The sequence below is a fragment of the Passer domesticus genome, chromosome 2 (genome assembly GCF_036417665.1).
Source record: "Passer domesticus isolate bPasDom1 chromosome 2, bPasDom1.hap1, whole genome shotgun sequence".
Lineage (NCBI taxonomy): Eukaryota > Metazoa > Chordata > Aves > Passeriformes > Passeridae > Passer > Passer domesticus.
Window position 1 is genome coordinate 9,420,914 of NC_087475.1, and position 18,766 is coordinate 9,439,679.

The 18,766-nt window shown below is 34.8% G+C and overlaps 1 protein-coding gene across 7 annotated transcripts in view; it reads left to right on the forward strand.

Annotated features, from left to right (window-relative positions):
* The window catches only part of CFAP47 (cilia and flagella associated protein 47), a 260,862-nt gene that overhangs the window by 27,045 nt on the left and 215,051 nt on the right, over nt 1-18,766 (forward strand). For all 7 annotated transcript variants that reach the window (XR_010355419.1, XM_064407367.1, XM_064407368.1 and 4 more), the window contains exons 22-26: nt 7,085-7,235; nt 10,158-10,258; nt 11,342-11,501; nt 16,289-16,481; nt 17,866-18,075. Coding sequence is in view for 6 of the 7 variants with exons in the window: in XM_064407367.1 (XP_064263437.1) it covers nt 7,085-7,235; nt 10,158-10,258; nt 11,342-11,501; nt 16,289-16,481; nt 17,866-18,075 (815 nt within the window). In the remaining variant the exon portion in view is untranslated. The remainder of the gene's footprint in view (nt 1-7,084; nt 7,236-10,157; nt 10,259-11,341; nt 11,502-16,288; nt 16,482-17,865; nt 18,076-18,766) is intronic.

Sequence of the window (18,766 nt, forward strand, 5' to 3'; positions counted from 1 at the left end):
AGAAAAATGCTTTGGAAATTGAATGTTTGGAGTTTCCATATATTTAGGGAACAATGAACTGCAAAAACTTAGTGTATGATATCATAAACCATCTTCAGAACAAGCAGCTGGGGATCACTTCTACAGCGTATAAATCCATTGCATTATCTCTGTTATTAATTCTTAAGGTAAAAGATACTGTACATCTTGAAAGGGTCAGGATTATTCTATTTCCATCACCACCCACCTCCCACTCCTGCCTTCCCAGCAGTAGAAAATGGAATTCCTTTGTTCAAAGCATCATTCAAATAATATTTGTATGTTACAGGCTGTGTCTGATGACGTTGTGATTTTCTTCTGTGTACACATGGAAGCTGTGTATGCATGGATTGAGTTTATAGCCTATACTCTACTCTGAAATAATTTTTCCTGACAGAATATGAGTCAATAGATTTATTAAAAAATTCCTTCTGTATTATGGCAGGCCTTGAATGAAGCGAAAATAAATAGTTGTCCTATGTTTTTAAATGTCAGGAAAGTATATAATTGTTTGCAAAATGGTGCCTACAGAATATCTTGAGTGACCTATAATCACAGTGGAGAAACTCAGCAAAGGAAAATGCTGACATTGTCCATTGAGTAAGAAGGGCCAGTAATGGGAATTCAGGAGTAGATAATGCTCTTGGGATAATCTATGTGTATGGCATTGTAGGCTACAAGCTGAACAAGAATTAGAGCAGAGACTCAAAATAAGAGCAGAGACTTACCATACCAATAGGAATATTTTTATTAAAAAGCAAGTAAAATAGTTATTCTAATCAGGGCTGATAACACTTCAGCTGCACACTGTTCCCATGTGGGATGCCAAGTTTAGAAAGTGGGACAATGCCACTTGGAAAGAAAGTCCAAAAGAAAGCAATGGAAAAGAGAGTAACTGTTTCCCATTGTGACATTTGAGCTCTAATACTATTTTCTTTCCTTGTCAAGTTGCAGGATAGAATAAAAGCAGAAATGTTGCTAATGACATTGCTGTAAATTAATATTTCTGAAGAATGCTGAAATAGCAGGTTGCTCTCTATGTTTAATTTAGTTTGTCTCCTGTCCATGATGTTCAGGATTGCTGTTCATTATTGATGAGCCATGTCCAGCTGTCATTTGGTACTGGTTTACATTGGCTTAAGTGAAGATAAGGTTATGCCAGTTGGAAGTCTACATTAATTGTGGTATAAATTTGGGAAAACAATTTTTACACTTGATGGGATCAGTTTTGTGACTGTTCTTGCCAAAAAAAACCAACAAAAACCAACCAAACAAACAAACAACCCCTAAAAAGAGAACAAACAAAAAAGGCTGTAGAATATTGCACCTATTGATTACAGATTTTATTTTTTGTTTTTCAGACGCTGGGTCTAAGTGTTTTTCAAGTCTTAAGAATAATTTTTGGCAAACAGAAATAACTTCCTTCAGAAATAAGGAAATAAAAACTGCAAAAAGGAAATTTTCTTGGGGCCCCTCATAGCCCCAAGTGTTGCTTAAATTACATGTTTTTACTTCAGTATCATGTGTGCTCAGAGTCCTTCTGTCTCCCTCTGCCCTTGGTGCTGGGTGCAGCCAGTGCTGCCCTTCTGCTCCCAGTGTGTTCCTGCCTGTCAGGAGCAGCTCAGTGCTGGGCAGGACATGCCCAAGGACCCTGACAGCTGCCAGCCCACTGGTACTCACAGGTGAGCACCTCTGAGCTGCTGCAGCCCTGTCACAGCTGGCCCCTGAGCACTGACTGATGTTAAATGGAGTTACCCAGGGTGGCATGACTACAGGCAGCATCTGGAAGTGTATGTAGCCCCCAGGATGCTGTAGCTTTTCTTTCATTTAACTCCTGTAATCTACAATACTAATTAAAAACATAGTTCTGTTAAAAAAGTCAGAGGTACAAGCATCTCTTACTGCAATGAGAAACTCTCAGTAGTTACTGATTCCTAAAACATTTTCCTTTGGATCTGAGCTCTTTATTATTCTGTCTCATCTATAGTCCACATTTTCTTACCAGATTTCTTTCCTGATTTTCCAGTTTTGGAAGAAAAACAACCCAGTCTATAATCTCTGTGTGTTCAGCTTCCTCTATTCAGGTTTCACAGTTGCAAGTGCTATTTCCTGCCTCTGTGCACTGCAACAGCTGTTTCTGATCTCATCTCTGTTTTTTTGATAACTGCTGTTCCCCAGCTTACCTCCCAGCTGCTACAAACCTTCTGCATCCCATCAGGTCACATTCTTTTCTGTCTGCCTTCTGGTTTTACTAGAACTTCCTGCTGTTGTAGTCATTACTGACAACACTACCCTATAAACCAACAAACCCCCACTATGCTGATGTTTTCTTTAACAAAGTGGATACTAGGGATAAAGAAAAGTAAAAATAATTCAGGAGCACTGCTAAAAACATAAAAAAGCATGGAACTATTTTAATGTACTTAAAAATTTATTAAAGCTACCTGAATTATTAATGTAAGGTTGCAATTAATTTAGTATTGAATGCAGTCTTGAATTCTGCTAAAAAAACACTTCCAATCAACAAATGTAGTACATATATAGGAACTTTGAAGAGCTGCTACAACTCTCACTAAAATATAATATGTATTAATACATGGGACATCAAAAGATGCTCTTAGAGATGAAGTGTCTTGGCATGCTTAAAAAAATAAACCTTAAAAAATGATGAGGCAGTTCCTTCAGTTTTCCAAGTGAGAAAATGGAGTCCATGCATTATAGATAAGGCTGGGATGTTGCTCAGAGACACTGTGGCTGTGCCTTGCTGTTATTGCAGTGTTTTTGAAGGTGTTAGAGGTGACAGGGCTCTGCATCTCACTGCAGAGATTTCAACCTTAGTGTTTGGTGGCTGTGGAAGTCAGAGCTGCCAATGAAATCAGTATTGATATAATCTATATGTTTATAATCTATATCTGTTCTATATGTTTATAATCTATATCTGTATCTATATCATCTTTATCTGTCTGTGCTTCTTCAGGCAGGATGATCCTCTGCTCACAGAGGTCCTGCAGGGTCTGCTGGGGAAAGCATGCAGAGCAAAGTGCAGGAATGGAGTGATTCAAAATGAGGTTGTTTTGTTTTGTTTTTTTAACCTGCTGGAAAATAACAAATTCCAGCATCTTGGAAAAAGGACAAAATACACAGCTGGGTAATAATGAAGCCTTGGAGTGCCTTTGATTGAGATAAATGGAACAAGTCACACCTGTCAGAACTTATTGCTTAAGCTTGTTCTAGGGAGGTGGCAGGTGTTTTGGTGGGGTTTTTTGTCCTGTTAAATGACTTTTTTCCCCCTTTTTTAAATGAAAGAACAGATTTGTCGTGTAAGAAGTGAATTCTATGGAAAATCTGCAGCTGTGGAATTACAGGCTATTGTTGTTGCATCATCTCTGACCATATACAAAGGAAAGATTTAATTTTATTGCAGTGCTTTGAATGATGGCTTTGAATAGCAGTTACATTATTCATTGTGGAAGCTGCTTTTCTGTGATATAAAACAGGGGGAATGAAAGATTTCAGTATATCTTAAGAAAAAACTCATGTTAAATTTGTGGGAAGGCTGGGAGTGTCTATTGGATTCAGCTGAAGGACATAAACTCTTGGCTTTGCAGTGAGGTTTAAATTTGAATCAAACTGATTTTTTCTAATGTACATTGCATTTTATCTCCTTGTATTCCTGCTGAATTTGTGTTTTAGAGGTATAAATAAAGAAAATTTAAGATCAACCTTTTCACAAATGCTTCAAGATACTTGAACTATCTGCATGGTATTATATGAGAAACACAAGAGTATTATTAAGTTCTACAGATGTTTTAATGTAATTTTAAGTAATAAATTAGCTTATTGATTTACCAATAATTCCCTAGGAAGTTGTACTGTGAAAGAAAACAGTAATTTTAGAAAGATGTCACATATGATTTCTGAATTAGCAAAATTTTTATTCAACCTTGAGAATACATGCTCTATTAGAATAATAATTAGAGAAACAAATTTTATTCTTTCTAAGATATAGTATTGCCTTGGAATACTTAGTAAAAATAGAGATAAAGTAACTGCTTTGAAAGTGTTTTTTGAAAATAACAATACATTTTTTTTACTCTCAGATTGCCATGTGACAGCTGTGCTTCAGTTTATTTTTGATCCATGAATTTGGTTTAAACCACTATTTTACTTGTAATATTTGATGGGGTGCTTTTTCCCCATTTTGTTTCTTGTCTTGTATCAGGTATTTAGGGCCAAGGCAGGAAGCCATTCAGCTGTGTTTGCTCTCCAGTGTTGAGCTCAGAGCTACCAAACTGTTAATATCAAACTTATTTCATAAATTAAGATTTCTTAATCTCGCAGATTCTTTAAGACCAACAGCTTATATTTGTTTAGTAATTCTAGTGAAAAAAAAGATATTTTAAGATGCCCTCTGAATGAAAGTTTCCAAGAAAGTTATTTTTATTTGAAGAGTTAACTTATGGTGGCAACCTGACCAGGATCCTTTGGAGGTGTTCCATGTGAACATGCAACAAAAAGCTCCTTTGTCTCACCTGTCTTTTTAAAGTTTCTTTTGAAGTGTTTTGATTCTAAGACTCTGACTTTGTAGATGATTCCTTCTTTCCAGCCCACATGCATAATCAATGTACACCAGGACAATAAAAAAGTTTCTTATAATGATATTAACAAACAGGAGTGTTTGTGAAAGAACTCTCTCTAGGCTGCTTCCTTTCTGCCCCTTTTCATGTTCTCCAGTGTGTAAAGTTAAATGCAGCTTCAGGAAAATATCTCAATAGATAAGTAAGTATAAAGAATTCATAAATTATATAAAAAACAATGATAAGTCCAGTAACAGTCTAAGGATTTATTTTTTTAAGTATTGTAATTACTTTTTAAAGTATATAATCTTGCAAAAAAGGGAATTTTCTATTATGGAGTTTGAAAAATGAAAAATTAATAATAAAGAGGTTTTTTTTAATATTTATAGAAAGAGACCTAATGATTCTACTTGCAAAGGGAAGTCCTAATAGCTGAAATGAATTTTTAATTATGTTTCAGCAATATGTATATATATTATAATCTGATTTCTACTTAGAATTTTTAAAGGATTTTTCATTTGTAATGTAGTTTACATAATGTGCAGTTAATGTATGAATAAAAGATCTATGATTTGTTCTCAATTACATAAATACATTTCTATGAATTATGTTTGCCTTGAATTTGTACCATTGTACTTCATATCAAAAGTAGGTTTTCAGTGAACATCATTATCTTCATGTAGTGAATTGAGTCTTTCACATATTTGCTTACGTTTGCCAGTTCTTAGAAAATAACCCCTTTGTTGTATAGTAAGAAAAAACCAAAATTTTCCTGTTAGTTGGGATGAAAAACAGGTTTTGATTTGCTGCTTTGGGAGAGGGAAAAAGGGATTCCATTTTTTGCTGCCTGGCCTAAACATACCAGCACTGATAAGTAACAATTACAGTGCAAGACTGCACTCCTTTGCACAGCCTGTGCTGTCATGAAATCTATAATAGACTAAACATTTTAATCTCAACAAATTTAAACAAAATTAGCTTTGTTGCAAGAACATATTTTGAAGATGTAACTTCATTAAGTGTTTTATATGGGTGACTTGAGAGAGTAAAAATAGAAGAGTATATAATTCAAAGCAGGAGATTTTTACTGAATCTTTTTGACATATCTTGAGCTTTACTTACTAAAAATATTAAATGTCAATTTTGAAAAGCCAGTTATATATAATAAAATCTAATAATTATTAGATTTGAAGTATCACTATAAAACAAGGGACTGTGGTAATCTTGCTGCAAAAACTTGCTCCTTATTCCATACTTTTGAGCTAAGCACAAAAAGACAGAAAATTCCACAAGGCTTAGCACACACCTCACTCTCCAGACGTGTGTAATTGTGTGTCACAGACCCTGCTGGAACACCACACACTCCCAGTGCCGTGTGCTTGCTTCTCAGTAGGTGTTAGAGATGGATTTGTGCCTCATGCCTTGGCTTAGGACACTTCTGGTTTTGTTTCCCGTCATTTATATATTTTCCTTGATACCACAGATATGAAAGTGAAGAATGATGCACTATTTTCTGCAGGTTTTGAAAGCTTTTAAACGATTCATAACATCTTTATATAGCTGGTTTTTCTGCTTTTTCTAAGCAGCATGAAGATTTTATAGGTTTAATTCCTTTTTAAGATTTCTGTGGCCTTCAAAGTGAAAACAGGATTTGAAGGACTCTAACAGTGGTTTTAGTGCAGAAGATTTGGTTTGGTTTTTTTTCCATTACCTTTATTAAGGTTATCCATACCTTTTGCCTGGAGAACATACTGCCTTAGTGTGTTGGTCCTTGGAAAGACAGAGCAAGAGGCAAGATCTCCTTGAAAGTGCTTTTTGAAATAAATTTGGCCTTTCTGATGCACAGTCTGTCAAAAAAGAAGATTCTGTACAAAACACACAATTTTTTAAGTTTGAAACCCCACTAGGGAATGTGATAGCATAGATAAAATGAGGATCAAAATCACTGGAATTTAGACTCCTAGAATTCAGTGGCATTTCATCACAAAGGTTTTAAGAGTTATTTTTTCCCCAAGGTTTCTCAATTTTAGCTCATGTTTCACCTTTGATCTCAGAGCCTATTCTGTTTGTGCTGAGTGTACTGTAATGGTTGACCTTTGCTCTTCAGCCTTTGAGAAAGGCTTCCAAAACTGATGTTGCTTTGTTTTCCCTCCACTTTGCTCACATGAGCTTCTGCATTTGGGCCATGGCTCCAGCAGTTTTTCATTCATGAGGGTGGCAGGAGTGGAATATGACACTGTGACTTACCAGAAGCCTTGTCTGTAGCTCTGCTGATAATCCTGATACTTTTGGTCACAGAGCTTTTCCTTAATGGGGGAAAAAATACCCCCAATGCTTACTTAGAGAACTGATTCTGAGTTCCAATAAATGAAAATCCTGTTATCCAAAATTGCAATAATTCTGCCAAAACAGCAACGTCTGTTCAGATGGTTCAGGAGGTAGCTATGATTTTTTTGGGAAAATGACCACAATATTTTCTTTCCCTTTAGGTGGCAGTATATGACTTCATTCTCCCAATTGCTGTTCCTCGGGTCAGTTCTACAGCTCCAGTTCCTACCACGACTCTGAAGCGTGGTGGCCCCCTGCTCCCGCCACCCCCTGAGATCCCAGCTCTGCCCAAATGTAAAGTCAGAGCTATTGGTGGGTGAGCCAGACCTTTAAACACCTGCTGGATACATAGATTTGGAGTGATATTTTTGCTTTGCTTTATTGGAATTTGTGAAATTTGTGCAATTTGTGCATTTCTTGAAAACTTGCAAAATTTTCAAGTTTTGATTCGTGGTTTTTAAATATGCTTGAAGCAGAACTTTCTGTACCTACTCATGATATGGAGAATTTTTTTTTTTTGTATTTGCCTTATAGAAAAATAGTTTACCAAAACTCTTTTTTGTGTCTATCCATTTATTAGTATTTCTAGACTACTACATCATGCAAGTCCCAGTAATTACAGCAGTTCCTCTGAAAAGTGTAGAAAAGTAGAATGTCAGTCATACTCTTTTGTAGAATTCTCCTGTCAAACCTAGGATCTCTAGCTGTATTTAAAACTCCTTTAAAATGCCTCTGAATGGCCCTCATCCCATCTGGCTTGTCAGAGGTTGTTAATAGCCAAAGTTACAGGCCATTAGCCTGCACCAAAGAAATTGATATCTTATATAACTCTTGTCTGCTTTTCTTAGAAAGAATTTGTGGTTCTCTTTAGTCTCCTGTCTTATTCTCACTGTCATGTAGATCTATAAATTGTGAATATTTGAATACACTGGCTTTCCTAATCTCAGTTTTTAATTTATAACCACTTTTTATTTGACATGGGATTGAAGTACAGAGTGTCTTCCTAGAATGATGTTTGTGTAATGTTAAAATCTCTTGGGAACACTGAAGAAGGCTTGGCCAATTAAATATGTAAAGTGCGGTAAAAGCAACTCCAGTTTATTAGGATTTGTCTATATTTGACTTTTTCCCTTTATTTTTCTCAAGTCTTTTAAGATCTTTTAAAATATCAAAGAAACCTGAGAGACTTTTATTAGATCTTGTCATAAAAGTAAATTAATATTAAATGTTTCTAAAATACATGTAATTTGAGAACATATAGAATAAAGGTAAATGTACATACGTATAGGAGATTATTAGGAAACAGATGACTAAGTGAAAATATGAATCCAAGTCACAAATTTATAGTGCGGAAGTGATTTAAGTAATGTGAAGAGAAAATAAAATGTTTATTTCCTTTTGCCTTTCTTTGTGAAATACATGCAATCACTAAATCTCATGGATAATTGACAATCTTATCCAAATTTTATCACAAATGTATATTTCTGCTATGTAGACTTTCTTCAAAGTACATGTATCAGCCAATAATATAATAGAAAAGTGAATATATAATATTTTCAAGTCTAAGAAATTGTTGAAAAAATGAAGTGTGGCTTCTATTAAAATTTGAGTATTGAAATTAAATTCTTACTGGGTATCTTAATGGTCTGGGAGGAGGCAGAGAAGTCTAAATAAGTTTCTTGACCACTCAGTATTTGAGATAATCATATGGGTGCAGGCAAATAGCCAGATTATTTTTACTGTTGAAAGAAGAAATTGATGATTTGATTACTTTCTGACAACTCTTATTAAATAATTTCAAATTAACACGTTAAAAACTAAAATTGAGTAAAAAGTATCTTGCAAGTTCTAAGCTTTGATTTGGCAAATATGCCTAATTCTCATTGCTGGATGCTTTATGGCACATAAGTTTTCTGCTTTTGCAATTTTTATTTTCCTGGGATAGTTGTAGTGGTTGACTGGGATTCAGACTACATGGGACAGTGTGGTTGGCACCTAAATCAGTATCTTATAGTTGTGGTTTATGCACAGGGTTGTTCACCCTGAGAAGAGAATCACCCTGATCTTGGGATAGTCAGCCTTGTCTTTTAACTTCAGTGTAGTCCATATGTTTTCAATCCATCAGGAATCAGTTTTCTGATTTATTTTTTTTAAAGACAAAGTTTGTAAACTGTTTCAGCATTTGTGAAGGAAAAGAGATCTTTTACTTAAATATTTATAAGAATTTTCCCTGCTGAAGTGTTTATATGTATGTAAGAAAGAACTGAAAGAGAAAAATCTCAAATAAATTGGGATAGGAAACCCAACTGGAAAAGGCACAACTCTAATCTAAACTGGTACAAAGGAGAAGTTTGTACTATCAATGTAATGGCCTCATGGGAGCTGACATACATTTCAATAATTCAAGTCACATTTTTTTTGGTTGGGTAGATAATCTCCTTTCCCTGACAGTTTCAGTTGTGATGTGTTCTCCTGGTACAGGAAGTCTGTGAGAGAGCTGAGGACTTTGTGAGTGACACAGTTGTGTGCTGGTGAAAGGGTTCCAGCAGATCCTTTCCTACTTTGAAATAATATTACTTTATAGAGCTTATGTGCCTATGATTTAGATAAATACAGATGATATTGTTGTTTACATAATGTAATATATGTGATTAGGAAATTCTTTGGGTTTTTCAGAGAAAGAAGAGAATTGATCAACACTGGGAATGGAGCTGATGTTCAGATTTTAATAAAAGGATTCTGTGTGCTTGTTAGGTTTATTTCCAGTTCTGTTTCCAAGAAGTAAGATGAGGCTGTGGGAACACACACCTCTGTTTTTCTTAACTCCCACTTTAAAAATTCATATGTTGTGATGATTTTTAGTTCAAGCTCTATGAAATTAGGAGAAATGCTGTTCTATATAAAATATTTCAAGTCTTGTCTAATGGTTACTATCAGAAATGTAAGTGCATTCATCTGCAGAAGGAAGATCATGTGACTCTTGTGATATGAAGGAGAGGTGTTATAACCCTGTTTATAGATAAAATATAAAATGGAAATAATTTTAATGTGACTAAGGAGTCATAGTAAGACCAAGTTAGATTACAGTAATCATGTATATAGTATGGGAGCATCAAGAAGGGGAGAAACATCTTCCCTAAACATGTACAGAAACAATGAATTTACGAAGGTACTTTGAGAAAATATTTGACAAATGATGCTGTATAAACATTTTAAATTGTTTTTTTCCAATAGGGCTTCTACCACTTGTGGAGTTCTCCTCAATGGAATTTAAATTTGAACAACATTCAAGTTACATACATTCCACTACTGATGATATGAGTATGAATTCTCAGGTAATGACATTCATTGTCATTTTGTTCAGTTTTTGATTTCATGTTTGTCTTTTAATCACTATAAATTTTATCCAAAATTTAAAACTGGGCTTGTACTAACTCTGAAAATAAGAATATGTGGGCACTATGAGAAATTGACCGTGAATTGTGTAAGAAATAGATATGAATAGTATAATTCTGAATATTTTCTGCATCTGCCTATACCAGTAAATGAGACAGTGATGGTGCCAGGATGCAAATGATTTGAGCCATGATGGGCCAAACAGTGAAACTGCTATCCCCGTGCCTTGTATGGTAGTGACTGTGCCAACTGACGCTCTCCCAAGAATTTCTTGCCATGACTTACAGCTTAATAGGGGGAAAAAAGGCACTAAATTTAGTATTTGCAACACAGGTAATTTGTATGAATGCAGAACATACCACAACATAATTAATTGTCTTTAATCCCTGAAGGCTTTGGTAAGAAATTAGAAAAAATATTTTTGACAATGATGAAAATACTTGAAATGCTTTTTCAAGTGCATTCAATAAACAATGATAATACTAAGTCACGGTATTTTCCTAGCTAAGCATGTTTCAAAAGCTGAGAGAGTAACTCTGAGCTAAAGGAATTTAATTTTTTTTTTTTTGTTTCAATTGTCATTTTACTGAATTGAAAGAATAGGTTTTGAAAATCTATTGTGAACTTCTTCCATTTTCAGCATCTCCACCTGTAAGTCTAGATGTGAGCCATGTGTTTAGTACTTACTGTTCTTCATTTTTATCAGGAATAGGTCCTCATTCCGTTTGTCTAAGCACTCCCACTGTGATGCTTTGATCTATTTACCTTGCTTAAATGAGGTTTTTCCGTTCTGGAAAGAAAGTATTCTCTTTGTGAATGTGGTGAATGACTGGAAAGCATCTAGTCTGTGCAGATAGGCATACTCATCTTTGCACCCCACAGATATAATAAACTGAGTTCTTCTTGCTTTTCCTCTGGTGTGTTTGCACAAAGAATGCTTAGGAAGAAGCAATGTGAAAAGTATCACAGTGTTTGCTGCTTTCCCTCTTTCAACATCATTCCTTTTCTGAAAACATTTACAGCACCTTGTCCTGAAGTGTCTCTCAAAATATGGTGTAACATGGAAATTGAATTTTGATGATGCAGACAAAAATATAGAAGATGGTATTTTCAGATTTAGTCAGAACCATGGACATATTAATGAAAAGGAAGAAGTTAATATTACTGTGTACTTCTGGCCTCGTAAGTAATTTTACGAATTCTTCTATAGATTGGCTATTTGCATAGGGATTTTTAAATGGGATTTTATGATGAATCAATACCAGTACTTATTTTGTTCAACTAAAGGGCATTTTTTATTCTGAGAAAACATGACAGCTGCAGACCTAACAAAAAGTGTGGAATCACTGTCTTTGAAATTGCATTATTTGAAAAGTAAAGTCTGCTTTGTGCATAGAAAGCATCAGGTTTTTCACACATAAAGCATCAAGGACTGGGGTAGGTGTATCTGCTACTTCAGATGCATTTAAGTTGTCTGACTTAGGTAGTAAAGCTTTCCAAGGTACTTGGAATGCTTTTAAAATTTACTCTAAATAGACATAATTTAGATAAGAATAGAAATTTCCTGCTTCAATAAGATTTAAAATCACTTGTCTCTGGTATTTTTGGGGTAGACTGGTCAGGCAACCAGTCCCTAAGAAAAAAATATGTAAAATAGATTTCTAACAAAACTTGGAAGAATAAGGGAAGATGATCATCAACCATATAAGTCCAGAAAAGGAATAGAAGAATAGGAAAATTAAGATTCTACTTTCTTCCCAGCTAGGTGTTTAGTGTAGACAGTGATATAGAAGATTCATAGGGTGTAACACTGTACTTGAGCTGATAAATCCCACCAGCAAATGCAACTGATGCCCACAGAACCCCACCCTTTTGAGAATTTCAGTGCAGTACTTTTGGGGCTGCAGCATTGTCAAGGGGAAGAAAAGTTTTTGTGTCAGTTGGATCTGATGCTGAGTCAGCAGATGAGCATCCCTGTCCTAAAGAAAGATGTTGCTGTTATTCTTCATCATAGCACTGAAATCTCTAACCTCAATTAAGCACTGCAAACAATTTAATATAAATAAAGGAAAATAGAGATATAGGACTCTTGACATGACTCTATGATAAATTGAGAAGACTGCATTAAGTATGGTTCTGTAAATGTTGTGAATATGCAAGAGCAGTGTTTAATTGCACATGTTGCTTGGAGTTGCTTGTTGCATACTGTGAAGCAGAGAACACCATAAAAATAAAAGCCAATATTTTGAATTACAGGATAAATTGTATGTGTAAATGCAGATGTATATATATATATATATATATAAATATGACTGATAAATGACTGTAATTTGAAGTTATCTGTATTTTTGCTGTGTTCCCATATCTTTTGTTTACAGAAAATCGTAAATAACTGTAAAGATCAATTACCCTTAATTCAATGTTCTAAGTATTTTCTCATGATTTATATCCTATTTATGCTGTACCTTCAGTGCATATCATTACTCTCTCTTGTAAGACAGCATTAAATACATCAAAACCCACACAGGAGTTTTGTTAATGAACATCGGGCACTAGTCACTTTCATAGGCTTGTGCTATAAAGTTGTAGTATGTGGGGGGATGAACAGACTGTAAAATGAACTTTGAGTGTGCACTAGGATAATTTATTTAAATATACTGCAGCAGTTATGATAGAGTACAAAATGCTATAATAAACTGCAGTGTTTAATGAAATGGAAGAGTTTATGTTGGTGGTAAAATCATGCTAACTGTTAAAAAAGTACTCTAAAAATAGAGATTTTCAAGAATTGAACACATTACTGTGATCCTCTTCTGCTGTTTTATAGTATAATGTGTTAATATTTTAAAAAAAATTTCACAATATCTAACTTTGATTTGAAAAAACTTATCTGCAGCAAAGGAAGTTACAAGGAATTTGTGCTCTTGGGCTCCCTTACTGGGAGTTCAGAGACGCTGGAAGCTGTGATGATTGTGTAATGGGCACAGATGACAACTTAGATACTTTGATTGTGTGATTCATTTTTTTTTTTCTGCAACAGCAAGCTATTCAATAGCTGTGACATTTAACAAATTCTGTGAAGAAACTATTAGTTTACTTTTAAGTTTTTATTTTTATTTTCTTTCTCTTTTTAATTTTTTTTTTAAATACATGTAAGTTCTAGCTGTCTGTGCCTTTTCTGCTTTGAAGTCTGCATTTCACTGTATGCAAATTGCTCAGTGCTAGCTATTAATTCTGAAGGGGTATAGATGCAGTAACACCTGAATTATCATAAGGTAAAAGGCAACTAAACTACAAATGTGCTTTTGGGAGACAAATGTAGGAACTCTATAACCATATAATAGACACTTAAGAGGGTGAGAAGAGCAGAGGGTGTTTTTCCTTTCTTCTCATAAACTCTGAAAATATAGAGTTGATATTCCTGGAGAAGAGAAAATATTTCCCATATAATTCTACAGATTTTGTTAGTCCTTGGCAGATTTAGATTGACAAATTTTTAAGTACCATCAAATATCCCTAAGGAAAATGTTCACATCTGCTGGACTAGAAATTAATGGTGGTATATCGGAGTGGTAACAGCAGCCCAGGCTTTGACAGCAGTCATGAAATGTGTGAGGAGTAGAATAAATTCTTGACTTCAGCTGTCATTTCTGGACATAATTGTCATTAATTTCTAAGTAATTTATTTAATGTGAAATATCCTGAAATCACTGGTCCTAGGTGTTCCAAACCAATGAACAAGTCTTAATGAATGACAGAATTAATGTGGTTTTGCCTTTGTGTCTGTTCAAAATGATCATGGTATTGCATTGTCCTGGTGTTTGTGACATAAGCAATAATTTATTGGTTTACATACTGTGCTGAATTTTGGTGTTAGTAAATGTGTGGATCCACACACAGAATGACCAGTGATGCAGGATAGGCACTGTCTGTTCTGCTCTTTGGGTGAGCTGGGGATTCTCTGGCATGGAAAGTGTAGGTGGAAAATTTGTATGAGAAAAGTTTGACATTACTATTGCCTAACTTTGAAACTATGGATAATACAAATATTTTAAAACGTGAGTTAGTGAAAAATGCACATTCTTTGGAGCTGACATATGCTCCTGTACTTTTCTTCCTTCATTGTGTTCCATCTCTATGGTATTTATTGGTTATGTCCTTTCACTTCACCTTGTCATACACATGGATGAAGAGAGGACACCAGAAATATAGTTTAGTTACAGCCCATCTGTAGGATGGGCTGATACATAGGAGGAGCTTGTATAGAACATCCTTTCTTACAAGCTTGTAAGAAATACCCTGTTTGGCTCTTCATCCATCTCCATGACTTTTTTTTTCTGATGCTTTTTCACCTTTCCTTCATGAAAGAGCAAAGTGCCAGAGGAGGATGTGTTCCTGCTGTATCAAAACCTGGAGGCAGAATCTTTTTAGCCTTCTCAGCAGTATTGTCTCCTAAAGCTGATTTACATTTAACACAGAATTAGTCAGATGTTGCAAACAGGGCAGCAAATTCCCCTTAGAGCTGGTTTTCAGTTTGCATTTTCATGTTTGCTGGTTTGAAATGAAGGGATCTACAGGTCATATTCTGGTGACATAACAGCATCCATGATGCTCTTCTGTTGTCACCTCCTTTAGGAAATTAGCTTTTACAGGGAGGAAAAAAGGCAGAGTACTTTGAAGGCACTAGATTTTCTTCTTTTTGTATGTAAACAGTGACGGCTCTTTCTCAGGCTGTGGAAGTAATGATCTGAGATAATCTCAGAAGACCCATTTTGTTCCCTGACATATATGTGTTCGTGAAAACACATAAATTACGTATTTTTTTCTGCTATCTTAATTATTGGGTGAGGATATTTCCATACTGATCTAATCAAGGAGAATCAAAGGAAAAGGTGTTTTTTCTCAAAGATTCAATGAAACTTTTTGGATTGTTTTGCAACACATCATTGCAGATTTATTTCTGAATCCAGGACTTTTTCATTAGCTTTCCCTCAAAATTGCTGATTTTGCTAGCTCTTCAGTAGGTGAGAAGGACTGGGGGTTGGGTAAATGGCACTGCATGGTTTAGAATGTCACTTTCATAGTTTAGCAGCTGTGGAAGGAAGCACTTTGTTCTCTGTATCAGTGAAAAAACCCTGTTTTTCCATCCTAGAGAGAACTGCCTTGCAGCAGGGAGCAAGATGCCCGAGAAGGGGCAGAACACAAGGAAATCCTTATCCCTGCTGTTGTCCTGCCCAGCTGTGTTGGGCATAGAGAGCATGCGTGTGTAGAGAGCACTTGGAGAAGAATATTTGGCCGTCCCTTCCCTTTTTCTTTTGGTGGACTTGGCAATATTAGGGTTGCAGTTGGACATGATGATTCTAAAGATTTTCTCCAAGCTAAATGATTCTGTGAAATGGAAGATGCTCTGAGTGGAGGGTAGAATCTCCTGCTGGCTTGTGTGAGGCTGCTTGGCCACTCTATAGGTTTTGGAGGCATCTTTGAAGTGTTGTAATTGCACTCTTACACTTTTAAGTGTAATTTAATTACACTTTAAAGGTATCGACCTTTCCTTGTCTCGGCAGTCAGATGCTTCCAATAGTTACTCCTTTATAAAATAAGCATTCACTGTGTCAATTAGTGTAATTAAAAGTATGACCACAATCCTTAAAATTCTGATGTTGTGTTGGTATTTTATATAATGGAATATTAATGCAATAAATTCATTTATTGAAGTTAGAAAAATTCGGACAAGTTAAAAAAATATGAATTTCTGGTATGCTAAAGGCAAGTGTTCTGAACTCTCTTAATAAATACTCTTCTCATACAATATTTATGTTATGTTAAAACTACATTTTGAGAAAGAAAGCCGTACTAAATAAAAAAAAATTCTTAACAAACAAAAATTCCAACCTTAAACCTCTTACTATAACTCTTTTACGTTCCTGTATTTATGGTATTATAAATATGTTTTCAAACCTTTTCAACAGCTTGTCCTGGGACATACACATCTGAAATAATCTTGCATCTAAATGATAATTCATCACAATACATACTAACATTGTCTGGCACTATGAGGTCACCAAAAATAGATTTTCATCCCCCCTTTTTAATGCTGATGCCAGTTCCTCTAGATGTGGAAACTGAAGCAGTAATCACCATCATTCCACGGGATTTTATAAGGTAAAAATCTCAAAGTATATTTTTTACAGGAATCCTGAATAATTCTTTGATTCATTCACTTCTGAAAAAGTGAATTAATATTTGTTTGTGAATGTTAGCATTGATTTTATGCTCAGAAAAAGAAACTGTATATTTAAGAGAAAATTAATGTAATTAATATTGTTGAATATTCAACAAGGCCATGTTTTTTCCTCACATGTACCTGCTTCATGAAGTGTCTGTCTTCTGATATCTTCACTCTATGAGTTTATATCAGAAATAGAAAATTACTATGGACAGCAAAAAATTCACAGCAGAGACTTACCAGGATTTTTTGTTGTGTTTAGCCAGATACTAAGGTTTTAAATCTTATTTATGTTTTTCACATTGTGGTAACATAAAATCTTTCTGTAATTTTATTTTTTCTACTCCATTGGTTTGAGGTTTAGCTAATTGAACAGTTGGAGGGGTGTGGTTTTTTTTGGGTTTTTTTTTTTTTCCTTCTTTCCATGTGAGGTTTTATTGAAAAGGACAGCAGAAATGTTTTAATCCTGCCACTTGTTTCAATAAGAAATCAATATATTTTTTATTTTTCTTTGGATCACTTTCTTCATCCTGGTACTTGAATTTAAAATAGAGGCTTTTGGTAATCTCCATATAATGTAGTACAACTTATCATTGCAACTATTCAAGTTTTATTCAAGTTTTTAAGATTTAGCTTTTCTGTTTGTAATTAGTAAAGAATAGTAATATTTGCTTGCTATGCTTGTGTAGGTATCATTTCAATACTATAATTACAGCAAAAATTTCCTTTTGTTGTAAATTAATTTAATTACCTTCCAATTATTATTGTCTTGTCTTGTCTGAGTTGTGCTGATTTATCAAGTGATTTGTCTGTTGTCAGTAGCTCAGTGGTTGGAACTGAAGGGATTCCACATGAGCCTGGACTGACGGCTGTTCTTATTTCAGAGCTGAAACCTGGAACTACATAACTACCTACTGAAGTATCTTCAGCATCTTCACAAATTTACCCTTAATATTTCTATTTTATAAATTGCTGTAACTTAATTGTGCAATAGTGCAGTTTAATGAACACTAATGAAAGTTTTGAGTTTCAGAAAACTCTTTATGCCTTTTGTAGCACAATTAGTAGAAATTTCATTTGGATGTTCAGATATTGTGGGTCAGCATAAAATGTTCAGATACATACAAAGAAAACAAACTAGCATCTAAATGATGGAAGAATTTTATTTTTTTAATTAGTTTCATTTGATTTGCACTTGAGAACTGAAGTTGTTATTCTGTATTCAACTGTAAAAGAGTTTTGCGAATGTGAGAATCTATGAATTAACTTTATTACTGAAATCCTGTGACCACAAACACCTACTATTTATGTTTAACACAGGCAATCACAAATCAGAGTTAGACTTCCTGAGCTGGAACTTGCAGATGGTACCAGGACTTGCCCTTTTTCTGTGGAGTTTCCAGAGGGACAAAATATTGTTCTTTCATCAGATGGCACAGCTAATGAACTGACCTGCCGTATCAGCTTCAAATCACCTAAGCCAATGTCATTTTTAGGGGAAATGCTCTTCATTGATCAAGAAGACAACAGGTAATGTGTGCAATTCCAGTTCACCTGGGGGAAGGTTCCAGACAGACCAGGTTGGATATAAGAGACAGAACTCACAAGAGTTGGGTAAAGGAATGCAAGAATCTGTTATTGTCACTGCTTTTAATGAAGGAATGGGACCACAGTGGGGCTAAAAATGATTTATTGATCAGATAAACATCAGTCTCAGAGGCTGTGAGATTTCATAGGAGCAAGCAGTGGGCCATAATAGCTCAAAGTAGTCACAAGTGCTTCATTCCAAGACAATATGTAACTTTCTAATCCAATGGACAGTTGCCACAAAGTTTATTTTTCTTTTCTAACCTATCACCTTTACTTAATTCTGCTGCACTGCAGATACTTTTATCCAGTGGGCTACTATTACGTGTTCACAAATATGCTTCTATTATGACTTTTAAAATCTTAGCTTACTTTATACAATTATACCCCTACATTATAAACCCTTCACCATCTTACCCAATACAGTTTCTTACTTACTTAAGGTATATTCTTACTTACAACTATAGAAACATGAGTTTATGATTTTTCTTAATGTGTGTGCACTTTATTTTTACATCAATCCAAGCTTCTTCCAAGGCTGCAGATCAAACTCTTCAGTGTCTGTGGAAGTTTCTGTCTTTCAGTTTTCCACAATAATCCTCTGAAAAAAATGAAAATGGAAGATAGACATTTA